This window comes from Parambassis ranga, chromosome 5 (assembly GCF_900634625.1).
Source record: "Parambassis ranga chromosome 5, fParRan2.1, whole genome shotgun sequence".
NCBI classification, from domain to species: Eukaryota; Metazoa; Chordata; class Actinopteri; family Ambassidae; genus Parambassis; species Parambassis ranga.
In genome coordinates this window covers 29597549-29615213 of record NC_041026.1, presented here as the reverse complement: position 1 = coordinate 29615213, position 17665 = coordinate 29597549, and the positions used below count along the sequence as shown (strand labels likewise).

General features: G+C 42.6%; 2 protein-coding genes across 2 annotated transcripts; both read left to right on the top strand.

Annotated features, from left to right (window-relative positions):
- The first annotated feature begins 6285 nt into the window (after positions 1 to 6285).
- Positions 6286 to 9117, top strand: LOC114435515 (acidic mammalian chitinase-like). The gene is made up of 12 exons (XM_028405217.1): positions 6286 to 6305; positions 6383 to 6433; positions 6522 to 6548; positions 6652 to 6856; positions 7165 to 7221; positions 7340 to 7505; positions 7594 to 7718; positions 7803 to 7926; positions 8009 to 8191; positions 8278 to 8394; positions 8484 to 8616; positions 8722 to 9117. Exons 2-12 carry the CDS (start codon positions 6409 to 6411, stop codon positions 8967 to 8969), a joined length of 1410 nt encoding a protein of 469 aa, XP_028261018.1. The 5' UTR covers positions 6286 to 6305; positions 6383 to 6408; the 3' UTR covers positions 8970 to 9117.
- Positions 9118 to 12224: 3107 nt separating this feature from the next.
- LOC114435945 (acidic mammalian chitinase-like) lies at positions 12225 to 17106 on the top strand. The gene is made up of 11 exons (XM_028405934.1): positions 12225 to 12285; positions 12372 to 12398; positions 12478 to 12682; positions 13680 to 13733; positions 14181 to 14346; positions 15447 to 15571; positions 15641 to 15743; positions 15827 to 16009; positions 16272 to 16388; positions 16578 to 16710; positions 17093 to 17106. The coding sequence occupies exons 1-11, from the start codon at positions 12258 to 12260 to the stop codon at positions 17104 to 17106; spliced, it is 1155 nt and encodes a 384-aa protein (XP_028261735.1). The 5' UTR covers positions 12225 to 12257.
- Positions 17107 to 17665: the final 559 nt, after the last annotated feature.

Below are 17665 nucleotides of genomic sequence, written 5' to 3'. Positions count from 1 at the left end.
CCAATGGTGTAAATCGCCAAAGTCGCCATTTTCCACCCAAGCACCACTCGGTGCTCGGGCCCTAAAAAGGACTAGTGCAATACTATAAGTTAATTTAAAGCCCTTTGATATGGCATGCTTATGAAATGCTCTTAAATGATTTGGTCATCTGCTGCCCTGTGGATGCCTGTTCTCTAATTAGCCATTAGCTACGACATTTCTCAACAGTTTTACATGGATTTGTGTGATATTTTAATATCGATCACAGTGGGACTTTTTCCATTATTTCTTCTAATTGTGCCTGAAGACATTTATATTCAAGCATTCAGAGGTGTTTCAGCACCAACACCTTTGTGGCACTGTTTATGATGTTTGTGCCAACAGCAATACAGATAGTATATCAGTTGAGGCCCGGTCAGACTCTGTTACATCATATTCATCATCTCCTGTCACCACATCACAGCTGCCCTTGCAGGAATTAGAAACAAAAACACCTTCAGATAAAATGATATATGATGAAGGCTTCACTGTTTTTATGCTAATTTATTAAGCATTGATTTTTATCTGCGCCATTATTGCAGCTGGTTACACAGAGATCTCTCTGGGCCCAATACATTCACAGTGAGTACAGTGAGTGTGTAACAGTACGCCCTTTTACATTGTACACAAAATAATTTGTCAGTATTTTAGTCTTCAGGCTGAGAGCATCAAATGATAAAAATGCACACAGTGTGTGTATGTAATTTCACCTCTGCACAGTTTTGTCCAACAACTGAAAAAGACAAATGACCTGGTTTCATAGTTGGCATGTTGTCAAACTTAAGTAACTGGTATTTCTGCTTTATAGTGTTCTTTATCGTGACTTTGCTGTTTTGCAGTCAGCAGTTACACAAATACATAAAAACGATAAACAATAAAAAATGCATTAAAATGATCTATCATCCATCCATCTTCCACCACTTATCCGGGGCCAGGTCGCGGGGGCAGCAGTCTAAGCAGGGACACCCAGACTTCCCTCTCACCAGACACTTCCTCCAGCTCCTCTGGGGGAATCCCGAGGCGTTCCCAGGCCAGCCGAGAGACATAGTCTCTCCACCGCGTCCTGGGTCTTCCCCGGGGCCTCCTCCCAGTGGGACATGCCCGGAACACCTCCCCAGGGAGGCGTCCAGGAGGCATCCGAACCAGATGCCCGAGCCACCTCAGCTGGCTCCTCTCGATGTGGAGGAGCAGCGGCTCTACTCCGAGCTCCTCTCGGGTGACTGAGCTTCTCACCCTATCTCTAAGGGAGCGCCCAGCCACCCTTCGAAGGAAACTCATTTCGGCCGCCTGTATTCGCGATCTCATTCTTTCGGTCACTACCCAAAGCTCATGACCATAGGTGAGGGTAGGAACGTAGATTGACCGGTAAATCGAGAGCTTCGCCTTCCGGCTCAGCTCCTTCTTCACCACAACAGACCGGTACAGCGACCGCATTACTGCGGAAGCTGCACCGATCCGTCTGTCAATCTCCCGCTCCATTTTTCCCTCACTCGTGAACGAGACCCCGAGATACACAAACTCCTCCACTTGGGGCAGGAGCTCTCCTCCCACCCAGAGAGGACAAACTACCTTTTTCCGGTCGAGAACCATGGCCTCAGACTTGGAGGTGCTGATTCTAATCCCAGCCGCTTCACACTCGGCTGCAAACCGGCCCAGGACAACATCATCTGCAAAAAGCAGAGATGAAATCCTATGGTTCCCGAACCAGATCCCCTCCGGTCCCTCGCTGCGCCTAGAAATTCTGTCCATAAAAATTATGAACAGAACCAGTGACAAAGGGCAGCCCTGCCGGAGTCCAACATGCACTGGGAACAGGTCTGACTTACTGCCGGCAATGCGAACCAAACTCCTGCTCCGGCCATACAGGGACCTAACAGCCCTCAGCAGAGGGCCACGGACCCCATACTCCCAGAGCACCTCCCACAAGATGCCGCGAGGGACACGGTCGAACGCCTTCTCCAAGTCCACAAAACACATGTGGACTGGTTGGGCGAACTCCCATGAACCCTCCAGCACCCTGCGGAGGGTATAGAGCTGGTCCAGCGTTCCGCGGCCAGGACGAAAACCACATTGCTCCTCCTTAATCCGAGGTTCGACTATAGGCATAATTCTCCTCTCCAGTACCCTGGCGTAGACTTTCCCAGGGAGGCTGAGGAGTGTGATCCCCCTGTAGTTGGAGCACACCCTCCGGTCCCCCTTTTTAAAAAGAGGGACCACCACCCCGGTCTGCCAGTCCAGCGGCACTGCCCCCGATTGCCACGCGATGTTGCAGAGGCGTGTCAACCAAGACAGCCCCACAACATCCAGAGACTTAAGGTACCCAGGGCGAATCTCATCCACCCCCGGTGCCTTGCCGCCAGGGAGCTTTTTGACTACCTCGGCAACTTCAGCACAGGTGATGAACGAGTCCACCACTGAGTCATCAGCCTCCGCTTCCATAATGGAAGGCGTGTTGGTGGGATTGAGGAGACCCTCAAAGTACTCTTTCCACCGTCCAACCACCCCCTCAGTCGAGGTCAACAGCTCCCCACCTCCACTGAATACAGTGTTGGCAGAGTACTGCTTCCCCCTCCTGAGGCATCGGACAGTTTGCCAGAATCTCTTTGAGGCGACCGATAGTCCTCCTCCATGGCCTCCCCGAACTCCTCCCAGGCCCGAGTTTTTGCCTCTACAACTGCCCTCGCTGAAGCACGCTTGGCCTGCCGATACCTATCAGCTGCTTCAGGAGTCCCACAAGCCAACCAGGCCCGATAGGACTCCTTCTTCAGCTTGACGGCATCCCTGACCTCCGGTGTCCACCACCGGGTCCGGGTACTGCCGCCACGACAGGCACCAGAGGCCTTGCGGCCGCAGCTTTGGACAGCTGCATCGACAATGGAGGTGGAAAACATGGTCCACTCCGACTCAATGTCTCCAACCTCCCTCGGAATCTGGGTGAAGCTCTCCCGGAGGTGGGAGTTGAAGATCTCCCTAGCGGAGGGTTCGGCCAAACGCTCCCAACAGACCCGCACAGTACGTTTGGGCCTGCCGGGCCCGTCCAGCCTCTTCCCCCGCCAACGGATCCAACTCACCACCAGGTTGTGATCAGTTGACAGCTCAGCCCCTCTCTTCACCCGAGTGTCCAAAACACAAGGTCGAAGGTCAGCTGACACGATTACAAAGTCGATCATTGACCTCCGGCCTAGGGTGTCCTGGTGCCAGGTGCACCGATGGACAACCTTGTGCTCGAACATGGTGTTCGTTATGGACAAACCATGCCCAGCACAGAAGTCCAATAACAAAACACCACTCGGGTTCAGATCGGGGAGGCCGTTCCTCCCAATCACGCCTCTCCAGGTGTTACTGTCACTGCCCACGTGGGCGTTGAAGTCTCCCAGCAAGATGACAGAGTCCCCGGTTGGGGTGCCATCCAGCACCCCTCCCAGAGACTGTAAGAAGGTCAAGTACTCTACACTGCTGTTCGGCGCATACGCCAAAACCACAGTGAGAGACCTCTCCCCAACCCGAAGGCGCAGGGAGGCGACCCTCTCACATACTGGGGAAAACTCCAACACATGGCAGCTAAGCTGTGGGGCTATAAGCAAGCCCACACCAGCCCGCCGCCTCTCACCATGGGCAACTCCAGAATAGAAGAGAGTCCAACCCCTCTCAAGGAGTTGGGTTCCAGAACCCGAGCTGTGTGTGGAGGCGAGCCCGACTATATCTAGTCGGTACCGCTCGGCCTCCCGCACAAGCTCAGGCTCATTCCCCCCCAGCGAGGTGACATTCCATGTCCCCAGAGCCAGTTTCTGTGTCCAGTGATCAGGTCGCCGAGGCCCCCGCCTTCGACTGCCACCCAATCCACTCTGCACCGGCCCCTTACGGTTCCTCCCACCGGTGGTGGGCCCATTGGAGGTCGGCCCCACGTCGCTCCTTCGGGCTAAGCCCGGCTGGGCCCCGTGGGGAAAGGCCCGGCCACCAGGCACTCGCATTCGAGCCCCAACCCCGGGCCTGGCTCCAGGGTGGGGCCCCGGCTGCGCCATACCGGGCGACGTCACGGTCCTTGTTTTTCTTTTCTTCATAAGGGGTTTTTGGACCGCTCTTAGTCTGGCCCATCACCCAGGACCTGTTTGCCTTGGGAGACCCTGCTGGGGGCATTTAGCCCCCGACAACATAGCTCCTAGGATCATCTGGGTACTCAAACCCCTCCACCACAGTAAGGTGGCGGTCCATGGAGGGGTGGCGGTCCATGGAGGGGTGGCGGCCCATGGAGGGGACCGCCACCATACTTACATACTCATTTTTACTTACCTCAATATTAAACAAATATAACAGGTAAACAACATGCAATTTGCAGCAACAGTATGAACAACAGCTTAACATACTTTTCCAAGTGTACCGCCTTTTTTATATACATTATATACAAATGACTGCTGATTTGGTATCACATCTGGACACACCATTTAAACACAAATAAAAGAAGCACATCAGAGCCTGCTGCACGTGTTTCCAAGCAATACAGTGTTCAAGCTGGAACCTGTAGCAAAGCAGACAATTTGCTGACTTATTATGTCCCTAAGTGTCTGTCCTGTTATTAAAAAAAGATGATGGAGTAAGAAGCATCATGCTGTGAAAAATAACAAAAAAAGAAAAAAAACATGATGTGGTTTACTATTCAAAAATAAAACCAACAATTGCTTAAGCATAACAGAGGCACTGAATAAATATAGGTGAACTTGTTGTCATCTTACACATACATTTTTGAAGACTGGGGTCTTTATTGCCATTGGACATTTTAACATGAAGGTCTTTTGGAGCCAGACACTTAAGTTGGTTTTATGTCTCAGCCCTTGGCGTAGGGGCTTAGGAGAAACACAACATAACACTTCATGTTTCGGTTCACAACAAAAAGCAGTAAATGTAGATGCATGGTATCACTATTGATTGTGTAACTATTCTCATTGCCACAAAGGGGAGACAAAGGCATTGCACTGCACCTTTAATTACATTCCCTTGTTCAGCTTGTACAGCTCATACTTAGACCCATCCCTAAAACTTTGCTCACTGCAGATAGTAACCTGCAGATAAGAGCTGCCCCGAATGCTTCTATTAGTAATGCATGATTTCCACACAAACCCTGAACTAAACATCTGCTTTTTTTCTTTTTTTTGTCAAGGTATCACACCACAACTGAGTGTCAGAATGTACCATCCAGCTGCACCCGGCTTATCTGTGAGTCAGCTGAGGGTTACTGTGGAATATCTTGATGGTCATAGGTCATGGTCGGTGTTCATAAAGGGAGAGATAAAATAATCAAAAGCTATTAAGCTATTAATCAAGGACTGGAGCGTATCAAGCTGTGAAAAGATATGCAAAAATCCTTTTAGTATTAGTATTGTGTAGTCAAAACACTATTGTACTTTATTATTGGGATTTTCCTCCTATGCAACTGTAGTAATAATAATTTATATATATAATTCAGTGACACATTGGCAGCTTTTTTGCATTATTAATTGATTGATTTGTCCATTAATAATCAAAAATAGTTAATTTTTATATAAACCAGTAGGAAAAAAAAGTCCTAAAATTGTTGCTGTTTGCAGTTCCAAACTTTTATTCTTCTTTTATTAAATTTAGATGATACCTGTGTTTGATGGCTTCCTGTTTCAACACAAAAGCTCATAGAAATAATCTTATTATAATATTATATAATTACTATAATCCTAGTTTAGTGTGGAAGAACTGACTTGTACTGACCTCAATGCCACCCGATACCTGACCTGATCTCATCACCCCTCATCAGACTTTACAAATCTTGTGTGTCTACATACTTTTGTCTATATTTGCATTTTATTTAGACAGCAGACTCTTACAGCCATGATGAAAACACAGAAGCAATAAATTAAGGTACAATGTTTGTATTAATACCATGACAACAAACAATAACATTATTTATATCATAAACAAATTCAGACTTTGACCACTTTTGAAATTATGTGGACAACATGTATTTTATTAACAGCAGTAACAATATCAGGTCTATTATCATAACCACTCTCAGGCCATCAATATGATATGATAATAAGAATAAGTGCCAAGTGACCTAAATTGCAACAAAAGTTCAATGAATGTTGTAAATTATACGTAAATTATTGTCTACATATGGCGGTGCAGTATCTTATCAAAAAGATGTCCTAATAATCATTACATTTATTGGCCCCAATTTATCAAAGGCTGCTACACCTCCTTCTTGTGTATAAAAGGTCCAGCTTTGCTGCAGCTGTTTGGGTCTTTCATCTGGTCCTAAGGTGAGTCTATATGTAATTGTGTGATCTCCTGGCATATTGCTTCAGTTATAGACCTTGCTATGCTTTTTGTCTTGCAGTCATCCAGTGAAGTTGTAAAATCAACATGAGCAAGTTCACAATTCTTGCAGGTATTGTCAGAATTTAAAATATTATCATGCAGCTTTTGATATCACAAATGTACATTATTAATTCTTTTACTTTTGGTACTTTCCTTAGGCTTATGCCTGGTGGCCTGCCAGTTGGGTGTGTTGCAATATCATTGAATTTTTATTTTATTATTTATTTATTTATTTTAAATCTCAGAAGCCAATGCTAATTTAACATCTCTTTGTGCTGTCCTACACAGCTTCTTCCATGGAGATGGCCTGCTACTTCACCAACTGGTCTCAGTACAGGCCCGGTGAGGGGAAGTACATGCCACAGAACGTGGACCCTTTCCTCTGCACCCATCTGATCTATGCCTTCTCCATCATCAACAGCAACAATGAGCTGGTAACCTATGAGTGGAACGATGACGTCCTCTACAAGTCTTTCAATGCCTTGAAGGCCAAGTGAGTGAAAAGTGTTGAGGTGCTCATGACATCATATTGCATAGTAGTCATAGGCAGAGCCCAACCAATGTATCAATATATGTATCTGCCAATATTAGCCTATCACAAATACAATATATGGACAAAAGTATGTGGACATCCTTACTTCCTGTCCATGTGATCAATCATCAGCTGCAGATGGGGGTCTCAAGGGGGTTCCCTGGGAATATGTGCAGTGTAGTAGTCTAGTACTTCATAGTACAAAGTAGTCCTTTGTTATAATATCCTACTGCTAGCCAAGTTTGACCCAAATACTCTGCTGTTTCCAGGAATCCTCACCTGAAGACTCTGCTGGCTGTTGGAGGATGGAACTTTGGTTCAACTCAGTAAGTAATATTTAAGCATTGAAGTTGCCAACTTCAATATAGTCTTATTTGTGACAAAATAAGAAAAAAAATCTCGTGGCACTCATATTAGCCTCTACTTGCCTATTTTTCCTTCAAGGTTCTCCATCATGGTGTCTAATCCAGCCAACCGTCAGAAGTTCATCCAGTCTTCTATCAAGTTCCTGAGGACTCATGGATTTGACGGTCTGGATCTGGACTGGGAATACCCTGGATCCCGTGGAAGTCCCCCAGAGGACAAGCAGAGGTTCACTCTGCTCTGCAGGGTGGGTACAGAACTCTCATGGTTCAGTTATCCTTTACAATGGACCCCATTCATACTTACATACTCATTTTTACTTACCTCATTTGTAGGAACTTGTTGCTGGCTATGCAGCTGAGGCCAAGGCCACCGGCAATCCTCAGCTCATGCTGACTGCTGCAGTGTCTGCTGGAAAGGGAACCATCGATGGTGGATATGAAATTGCTGAGATTGCCAAGTGCGTAGTCCTTACCAGAGAGAAAACTGTAACTTTTTGCAAGCCACTCATTCTCTTTTTATTGTTTTTTTTAATCTTCTACAGGGAACTTGACTTCATCAATGTAATGACTTATGACTTCCATGGAACCTGGGAGCAGTTCACTGGACACAACAGCCCTCTGTTCAAGGGCTCACATGACACCGGTGACCTTGTCTACTTCAACACTGTAAGTAGACAGGGAAGCAAAAATCTGATTTTTAAGAAGTAATGAAGGTTTATGAACTCTTAGTTCAACCCTTCTATAATAGGACTACGCCATGAGGTACTGGAGAGACAACGGCACCCCAGCTTCGAAGCTGAGGATGGGATTCGCTGCTTATGGTCGTACTTTCCGTCTGACATCATCAAACACTGGAGTTGGAGCCCCAGCTAGTGGACCCGCTGCAGCTGGTCCATTCACACGTGAAGCTGGATTCTGGTCCTACTATGAGGTACGTTTGAAGTGCATTGAATAACTTGTAAAAAAAAAAGTAAAAAATAAAAGTGCAAACATTTTACCATATTGCATGTGGTCCAGGTCTGTACCTTCCTGAAAGGCACCACTATCCAATGGATTGAGGACCAGAAAGTCCCATATGCCACCAAGAACAATGAATGGGTGGGATTTGACACTCAGGAGAGCTATGAGACCAAGGTAGGTGTGAAAGACTTCACATCATCTCATACAATCATAGAATAGAAGGTAGTGGCACCAATGAACCATGTTTATTTTTGGCCCATTAGGTTCGCTACCTGCAGGAGCAGAAGTTTGGCGGCGCCTTTGTGTGGGCACTTGATTTGGATGATTTTGCTGGACAATTCTGTGGTCAGGGCAACCACCCTCTCATGGGCCACCTCCGCAAACTCCTTGACATTGGTATGTTCAAGGGAAAAACGTATTGATTGATTGATATTTTTGAACTATCGTCATCGTCAACTATCGTAACAATCGTCAACATACACTTCTCTCTCTTCTAATCAGAGCTTCCACCACTGCCTCCAACCACCACCCCCAAACCTGGTGTCACCACCACCGCAGCGGCCACCACCACCACCACCACTACCCACGCCCCAGGATCAGGCTTCTGCAACGGCAAACCTGACGGCCTGTACGCCAACCCTGATGACAAATCCAGCTTCTACATGTGCGCAGGTGGCATCACCCACATTAGGCAGTGCGGAAATGGCTCTGTCTTTGATGATAGCTGCAAGTGCTGTGTGTGGCCCTGAGCCAGTGTGTGTATTACAGCTGATGCTAATAAACAGACTGTAAATTGCATAAGTGAGTCTGTTGCTATTGTCATAATGTCTCCTTGTAAAAATAAAATATGTAACATGGTTTTCAAACAGAAGAATAAATGAGACCCAACAACTGGAATATTCTTCACCAGTCTGAGTAGAAACTAACCTGAACCTAACCTGATCTTTTGTGTTGAACAATTAGATCTAAGCATCCATAATTGTAACAGTGTCCGTTACAATGTCATTCAACTGAGCATGCTCGGATTTAAACTGCTACTTACACTTCTGGAGTAACGATTACTCAATATTTATAGTATATGTGCAGTGAATACAAATTAGTTAAATACTATGCACAAATACATAATAAGTTACTCTTTTCATACAGTTCGATTGTTACATGATAAAAATGTGTATATATTTATGTTTTTACTTGATTTTAATATTATTAAGTAGAAAATGTTACAGGTAATTTAGTAAATTTTAGAGTTCATTTTTTCAGTGTATCATAACTTTCTGAGATATTTTATGACCGTTACACTGTATATAAAGATGGATGACATAACTCTGAATCTATCCATCGCACAAAAGTAAGCCCAAATTATCTGGCTTACAGGCACTTCCATGTTGAAAAAAGATGCCAACTTGGACCCAGAGTTGACTGAGAGGTGAACTGACACTGAGTTCTACCTTAAGCCAACGTTTTGCAAAACTAGGCCACTTCATTAGCTGCTGACCATCTACTATTTATTTGGTAAACCACATTTCCCTTAATAGTCTGAACGTTGGTATCTGGCAGGATTATTGCTGATCCAAACTTCACACGTCTCTGTCTGTGTAAGCAAAGAACCCACTTAAGAACATAAGGGGATTTACTGAAGCATACAACCCTGTGAAATCTGAATCCCAGACTGAGATGCTACCAGAAACTGAATGAAAACCTGTCATGATGACGTCATTATATTAGATTTAAACCCATGGTCATACAGGATGCAGAGACAGATTCTACTGACAGAACACCTTAGTGGCAGATGAAGTGGAGCAGTGTCTTCACTGTCTTTGCTGCTTGTCCAGCAGTTTTAGCCCTGAGCTGCACAACACCTCAGTGACATGTCTTTTGTCCTTATAGTCAGCGTGTGTCAAAGTCTGTCAGCAACGTTATATCATCATTGCAGTGATAAATAAGAAAAGATGCAGGGAAGGTTTGGTGTTCTCTTTCAAACATGGGTTTTGTGTAAGAATTGCTTTAGGTAGAAATGAAAAAGTGGGTCACTCTAAGTGGTCATGTGATCCAGAACTCGCTGATGGAATAGAAATACAGAGGAAAAATGGTGGCAAACCTCCTAATCAGATTAATCTTTCAGTATTTTAAACACGTACAATCAGTAGGATTTTCTTCTTAGGCAGTTTAAAGGCTCTAAACCATGGGTCTCAAAGTCAACATACCCGGGGGGGCGCTGGGGGTATAGTCTGGGTGAGGCTGGGCCGCATTAAGGCCGCATTAAAAAAAGGGTTTCAAATATTCCAAAAAAGTACAACTGGTCCAATCGTCTCAATCTTTATTAATAACAGGTCAGAATAGGGATGCAAATTATTGATTAATTCAATAATCGTTAGTTGAATGACTTTATCGATCGAATTGATAAGAGGTGATTTTCCTGGGCCTGAATTTCCCTCAGTTTCACTAAGACTAAAATCTAAACATTGTTTACTGAATAAACTGCATGTCATATTCCTTAATGAGTGATTTGCTGTACCATTGGGGATACAGTACAGACAATGACATTTATGTAGGCTAGTATAACAAAATCTATTGTGAATAGAAATTAAATAAAATATGTCCAGCTGCTTTAACATGAAAAGAAGTTGTTCACTGGCTCCTCACACAGACACATGTCAGGAGTCAGGCGTGTGCACAGCTTGTTTACAGTTCAACTAGCATCCTGATTAAAAAGAAAGAAAGAAACTCCAAGTACTTCATGTGAGCTGCGTATTCACAGCGAGCACAAATGGAAATGCTGATTAACACGCGGCAGTCTCCTAGTTTGATCCATTCTGGGACTATATTCTGACGGAGCACTGCTACATGCGCACTGAGATCACGCCGCACCTGAAAACACACACCGTCAACATACCAGCATGGCTAGGCTGCTGAGACCTGTCCAACAGACAGCGCGTCGCTTGACTAAGTTTACAATGCGCGCTCTCATTCCGCTGGTGCAGTACGCCCACATGTGTGTGCACACGCCTGTGTGTGTGTGTGTGTGTGTGTGTGTGTCGGGGGGCGGAACTCCTCTGCAGCGGAGAAATGCGCGAGCATGCAGAGACAGAAACGACACGCCGAGCAGAACGGAGGCTGCCACTCCTCAAAAAAATTCAAACTAAATATCAGAGACATACTGACGGGGAATTAATAATAAAAATCAAATGCACAGGGCGAGCCTCAGCAAATAAGTGTGTGTGAGAAAAATGTGCGGGCCGCACTAACACTAAACTTTGATGTCAAGTGGGGGGCCACAAAATATCGGCTCGCGGGCCATTTGGGCCGCTACTTTGAGACCCCTGCTCTAAACGTAAGGACAGGAAAAATCTGAGAGAACAGATATTAGGAAATCGACAAATTTTTGAAGTCTGTGTGTATCTGGTTACTGTATAGCTAGCTGGCTGAGCTCCTTTTGCTTTTAAAACACTGAATTGGCTAGATCGCCATTAGCAAATGTATCCACAAGTTATGTCAAATTGATTAGGTTTAGCTATAATTTAAGATACGCGAAACTTACTTTCTGGCTTGCTCATTTTTATTAGTGTGGATAACAATAATGGATCCAGAATGGTATAGTCTATTAATTGATCCACTGGTCGACATGACACATTATGTAATATAAGTAGCCAGTGAAGTCCTTAGGAGCGACTAATACCTTTCAGTAAAAAAACAGCGTCTGGTTTATGCAACAGAGTAATGTTTTTTTTTTAAAAAAAAAACACATATATATATATTTGACATATCTTGTAGCTACATCCACCTCTATGGTTATACAGCATTACTATGATTACACCCCGTTCCTGACTGTTTCAACTTGCATCATGCCCATCACAAAGTATGTCATGATCTACTTCAGGCTATGTTGTGTATTTTGAGCTTGAATATTACACCATGTGACTTGCAGTAATATGAGAGCTGAGACTGGCTGAGCTCCTCTATACATTTGGTGTTTTCCTACCTGAGAGCCATCACACAATAGGAGACTGACTGGGAAGAGAGCACCAGCTACAGCTGAGATGAATTCAGGCATTGCGAGTATAATTGGTGAGAGTTGCCACATATTATTCTACATTTCTATAATTTCAATCCAGTACTAATTCCTAAGAAAACTTGATTTGTACACCTTGCAGTGGTACTGCAGCTCTTCATTCCGACTGGTAAGCATCACATTAAAAATGATTTTTTACTGTGAAAAAAAAAAACAGTTTATTGTTGTTTCTCGTCCCCATGATCTAGCAACCACAACCAAACTGGTCTGTTATTTTACCAACTGGTCACGGTACAGAACCGGTGCGGGCAAATTCCTTCCAGAACATGTGGACCCCTTCCTGTGTTCTCACCTGGTTTATGCCTTCGCTATCATCAACCATGCCAACGAGATCACAGATTATGAGTGGAATGAGAAAACCCTCTATAAATCATTCACTGAGCTAAAGAACAGGTACGAACTGCTGCATCTGATCATACTGGGTCTTTGTATTAGACAAATACAACCGCAGACAAAAAACATCTAACTTTTTTTTAACTGTGCCCATTATTTATTTAACTAAAATGAATCTAGTTTTTAGCAGACATGGTGGTGAATATTAAGTCCAAACAACTCCACTTTGGTCTCATGTGTCCATAGGACACAGTAGAACAAGTGTTGTTCTTTGTTCAGATGCAGTTTACTGAACCTCAGTCCTGCTTCCATGTGCTTTTTAGACAGAAGAGTCTTTCTCCTGGTAACCCTTCAAACAAACTGTACTAGTTCAGTCTTCTTCTAATTGTGCTGTCACATTAACACTGAGCATGCTCAGTGAGGTCTGTAGGCTCTGACATGTAGCTCTTGGGTTTTGTGTATTTCTCTGATCTTGGGGTGAATTAGCTGGGACGTCCACTCCTATGAAGATTGACAGCTGTCTTGAATGTTTCCACTTGTGAATAATCTTTCTCACTGTAGAACATTGAACTCCAAATAGTTGGAAATGGTTTTACAAGTCTTTCCAGATTGACGTGCTGCAACAGTTGCTTCTCTAACACCATTGTTTATGTCTTTCTCTCATTGTGTTAACACACACCTGAATGTTCCAGAGCAGCAAACTGTCAAAACATCTGTTTTTATAGAGTCTGTACACATGCTGCAGTTCACACAATTCAATCCTATGGAAGCAGTAAGAGGGGACACAGTATGAACAAATGATATTTTTTTTTGGGGGGGGGGGGGGGTTGCTCAAAGAAATCATGGCACAGTGAAAAATATTTATATGTTGTTGTTCATCTGAGGTTGTGTTTGCCTAATGCAAGGACCCACTAAAGATTTTTTATTGTTTTTGTAGACACACACAGAACACACTTAAAAGATGGGGTACTAACCTTTGAATATGAAAGTAAATATTATGCAGTATTACATCCCATGTACATTTTAACATGATGTTTCTGTGTGTGTACATGAATAGAAACCCCAGACTGAAGACTTCATTGTCGGTCAGAGAAGACAGTGGAGGAGCTCAGTGAGTTGATCACTTCTTATGAAACTCCTCCACCTGCTGACAGAATGCTAGAATGCCTCCAGCACACTGATATTATTTCACTACTTCATGTTGTTTTTCTGTAGGATCCATTTTCTACCAAACTACACTTGGCAGCCAAACTTTTGTGCACCTTTATTATGATTGTTATTTGTTCCTTTGACTTGGCCATTTAATTATGCTGTATTTGAGAAAAGGCAAAAATCTCTTATGCTGATACCAAAACTTACATCAAAACATTGTTCTGTTAAATGTGTATGAAAATGGCTATAATTCCCTGAATGGTTAATGCCACACTTTTGTCAAAACACTTGAATAAAAACTAACCCTAACCCAGAAAGTCTTAAATCTTGAGTGCTTCATTACAACTTTAATGCAGTTGTGAAGCCAAATATAAACCTGACTATATTGTGTCTATCACCTGTGTAGGTTCTCAGTGATGGTATCCACTTCAGCCAACCGTCAGACATTCATCCAGTCTACTATCAAAGTGCTGAGGACTCATGGATTTGATGGCCTGGATCTGGACTGGGAGAATCTTGGATCAGGTGGCAGTCTCCCAGAGGACAAGCTGAGGTTCACTCTGCTTTGCATGGTACACAGGCAGGAAGCTTTATCTTGTCTTTATCTTTATCTTGTCTTGTTGAGCAGTGATTTTACTTTTGGCACATAAAGGAAAAACTAACTGATCGATCTGTACACATATTGTGGTGCAAAAAAGAAACTGAGTTGGAGCTTAATGATTCCATCTCAGCTATATATTATTATTATTTTAATCTTGCAATAAGGGGTATGTATAGATTTTTTTTCTTTCTTATAGAGTATATATTTAATTGAGTATTTTTTGTTATACCTAGGACTGAGGGTTATGAGGCCTTGGCCTTATCAGTCATTATGTACTACAGAATCATTAAAAAAAAGAGTAATCTTTTTGTACAGAGGGTTGAATCCACACTAGATGGTATGTGATAACAGAGAAAAGCTGGTATTCACAGTAATTTCTCTCATGTAAATTGCAAATTGCACAGTTTAATGTTCATTTCATGTTTATTTTAACATTACAGTTAGGGAAAACATGATTTGAGCTCCTGCTGATATAGTAAATTTGCCCACTAACAAAGAAATGATCAGTCTATAATTTCAGTGGTAAGTTTATTTGTGTATATATACATAGCAATACGTTTACAAGTTTGAAAGTTTTAAGTTTAAGTTTACAAGTTTGAAAGTTTAAATTAAGTTAAATAATTACTTAAGGAGGACAGGACCAGTTTTTGTGTAACTTTTTGTTGTTGAGTTTTTTTCCTCACAAATTTGTATTATAACTTTTTGCATTTTTGAGCTCTTTAATGAATTTGTAAGAATTCTTTTAAATTTCAGAAAATTTAAAAAGAAATCTGAATTTTCTCCTTAATTGGTGTTTTATTCTTGCAAAATCTGCTTGTTTTTTCTCATAAATTTGTTATATGTATAGAAACTGTTATTTCTTAACAAAAGTCATACCCCAGGAATCTCAGTTAATGACAAGTGTCTAAATGAATTATCTTTGGGGTCATGGACTGAACTGAATGCTAGCTGCCAGGAAAGTCAGTCAATGGAAACTTGTTTGCTAAGTTATTAACGATGATTTGATTTGTTGTTTTAAGGTTCATTATGGACCACTGACTGAGGTGTAAATGAATTTCTATTGATTTGTAGGAACTTTCAGCAGCCTATGAAGCTGAGAGTAAAGGAGGCAGTAACAGGAAACTGATGCTCTCTGCAGCCGTGGCAGCACATCCACATGTTATTGAAACTGGATATGAAATCTCAGAGGTGTCAAAGTAAGACCTATAAAGTAAGACTACTGGTCACATGATGTGGCATGTTGTAATTTGCTGTGTGTGTTTTAGGTACTTGGACTTTATCAGTGTAAAAATGTTTGATCTGCATGGTGACCAAGATGGGGCGACGGCCCACCACAGTCCTCTCTACAGTGATGATAATGCTAACATAGTAATCTCATACTTTCATTGTAAAATCGCACTTTGAGTTTTTGTCTTTTGAACAATACAAACATCTCTTGTTATTCCTGTCAGGATTATATTATGAAGTATCTGAAGGACCAAGGAGCTCCACCTGAGTGGTTGTTGCTGGGTTTTCCAACCCATGCTCGTTCCTTCACGCTCTCCACTTCAGCGACTGGACTTGGTGCACCAGTCAGTGGCCCTGCAATCCCGGGGCCTTACACCCAGCAGATTGGCCTCTGGTCTTATTATGAGGTAACAATCATGGCACTTACAAATTCAATGCAACCAGTTCAAATTTTGATGCTACAGATATTAGCATCATCATGTTTTTTCCTTCAAAGTTGGTTTGGCATTGAAAAATAACACTCAGTCTCCCATCCTTGCTCATCCAGGTTCATGAATCTATTAGTTATACCATCCAAATTCAATACAAAACATTTCAATCCAATTATGCAAATGTGTCTTTCCGTTTTTTATTTTTTTGTTGTTGTTTTTGTTTTTGTTTTTCCATCAGATTTGTTTCTTCCTACAAGGCAGCACAGTTGAGTGGATTGACAGTCAGAAAGTTCCCTATGCTGTCAAGCTCAATCAGTGGGTTGGCTTTGACAACCAGAGGAGCATTGATGCTAAGGTAAACTTGTAAAAACATGTACATGCACCAAAACAAATAATTTTTATAAAATATAAAATAATAAAATCAGCTTTGCCGAATATTGCGCCCCCTGTTTGTATGTCCTGCAGACTCTGGAATCAAATTAGGTCACCCCACTGGGACATCTTTGGAGAAAATGTGTCATAGTTTCTTCTTCTGGTCATACAGGTGGATTATCTAAAGAAAAATGGGATAGGAGGAGCTGCTGTCTGGACTCTGGATATGGATGATTTCTCTGGACAGTTCTGTGGACAGGGCAAATATCCACTGATATCACACCTAAAAAGTGAGCTCAGTGAAGGTAAGGGTTGTCTTCACACCTGGAAAATTACTACTTCTAAATATTTGTAAAGCTTTTAATAATATCACTTATCACAAAATGTGCCTTATACCTATTTTTACCTAATTATTGTAACTGCTTGTAAAAATATATACAAATCTTAATAATAAAATGTGAAATATCATAAACAATAAGAAGATTTTGAATGATCCGGTTTTGTTTAGACAAAATGGTAAACACCCCTTTCTAAAATCCTGAGGTTCAATATTTTTTAAATATTAGCCAGCAAGTGCAGAAAGTGAAACAAAGCATGACCATGAAAAAATACAATCATAAAAAAATGAATTTAAAGCATACAAACATAGTTGTTTTATTAATTATTAAAGATTGATTTATTTTGTAGGATATTGTGGATAATTGTATCTTTTGTAATAGCCTATTAGGTTTAGTTATAAGATAAACATTTGTTTCCAGATTGGACCACTGAGGGCACGACTCCTGCTTCCTCCTCTTCTTCCTCTTCCTCATCTTCTGAAAACACACAACTCACACAGCAGCTGGTCCCCACAGCTGTCAGCACCACTGCCGGTCCGGGCAGAGGCTGTAACCAGAGCATCAGTGTTGTGTATCCCAGCAGCAGCTTCTGCAAACACAGAACTGATGGAGTGTATGAAAAAGCAGATGATCCGAATGCATTGTACAAATGTGTGCAGAAGGAGACGTATGTCATGAGGTGTCACAGCCTGGGAAAAGGGCACAGCAGCGGAGTCACAACGACACAATCCAAGACTTTTGTGTATTTAGGTCTTGTCATAGCCACATTGTTCCAGTGGTGCAATAGGTGATTTTCACATGAAGAAAACTGTGAATCAAAAAAGGTTGCAGTTTATACTGATTGTGTATTAACCAGATTGTGTGAAGCTGTTAATAACGGTTTATTACAATGATTGTATTTACATGCACACCAGTATCCAGG

Excerpts from the sequence above, each read along its gene's own strand:
- LOC114435515 (XM_028405217.1), top strand. The coding sequence starts at position 6,409 with ATGAGCAAGTTCACAATTCTTGCAG. Across the intron at positions 7,506-7,593 it reads GGTTCACTCTGCTCTGCAGG|GAACTTGTTGCTGGCTATGC; the intron begins GTGGGTACAGAA and ends CCTCATTTGTAG. Across the intron at positions 7,927-8,008 it reads ACCTTGTCTACTTCAACACT|GACTACGCCATGAGGTACTG; the intron begins GTAAGTAGACAG and ends CTTCTATAATAG.
- LOC114435945 (XM_028405934.1), top strand. The coding sequence starts at position 12,258 with ATGAATTCAGGCATTGCGAGTATAATTG. Across the intron at positions 12,286-12,371 it reads AGGCATTGCGAGTATAATTG|TGGTACTGCAGCTCTTCATT; the intron begins GTGAGAGTTGCC and ends TACACCTTGCAG. Across the intron at positions 13,734-14,180 it reads GAAGACAGTGGAGGAGCTCA|GTTCTCAGTGATGGTATCCA; the intron begins GTGAGTTGATCA and ends TCACCTGTGTAG.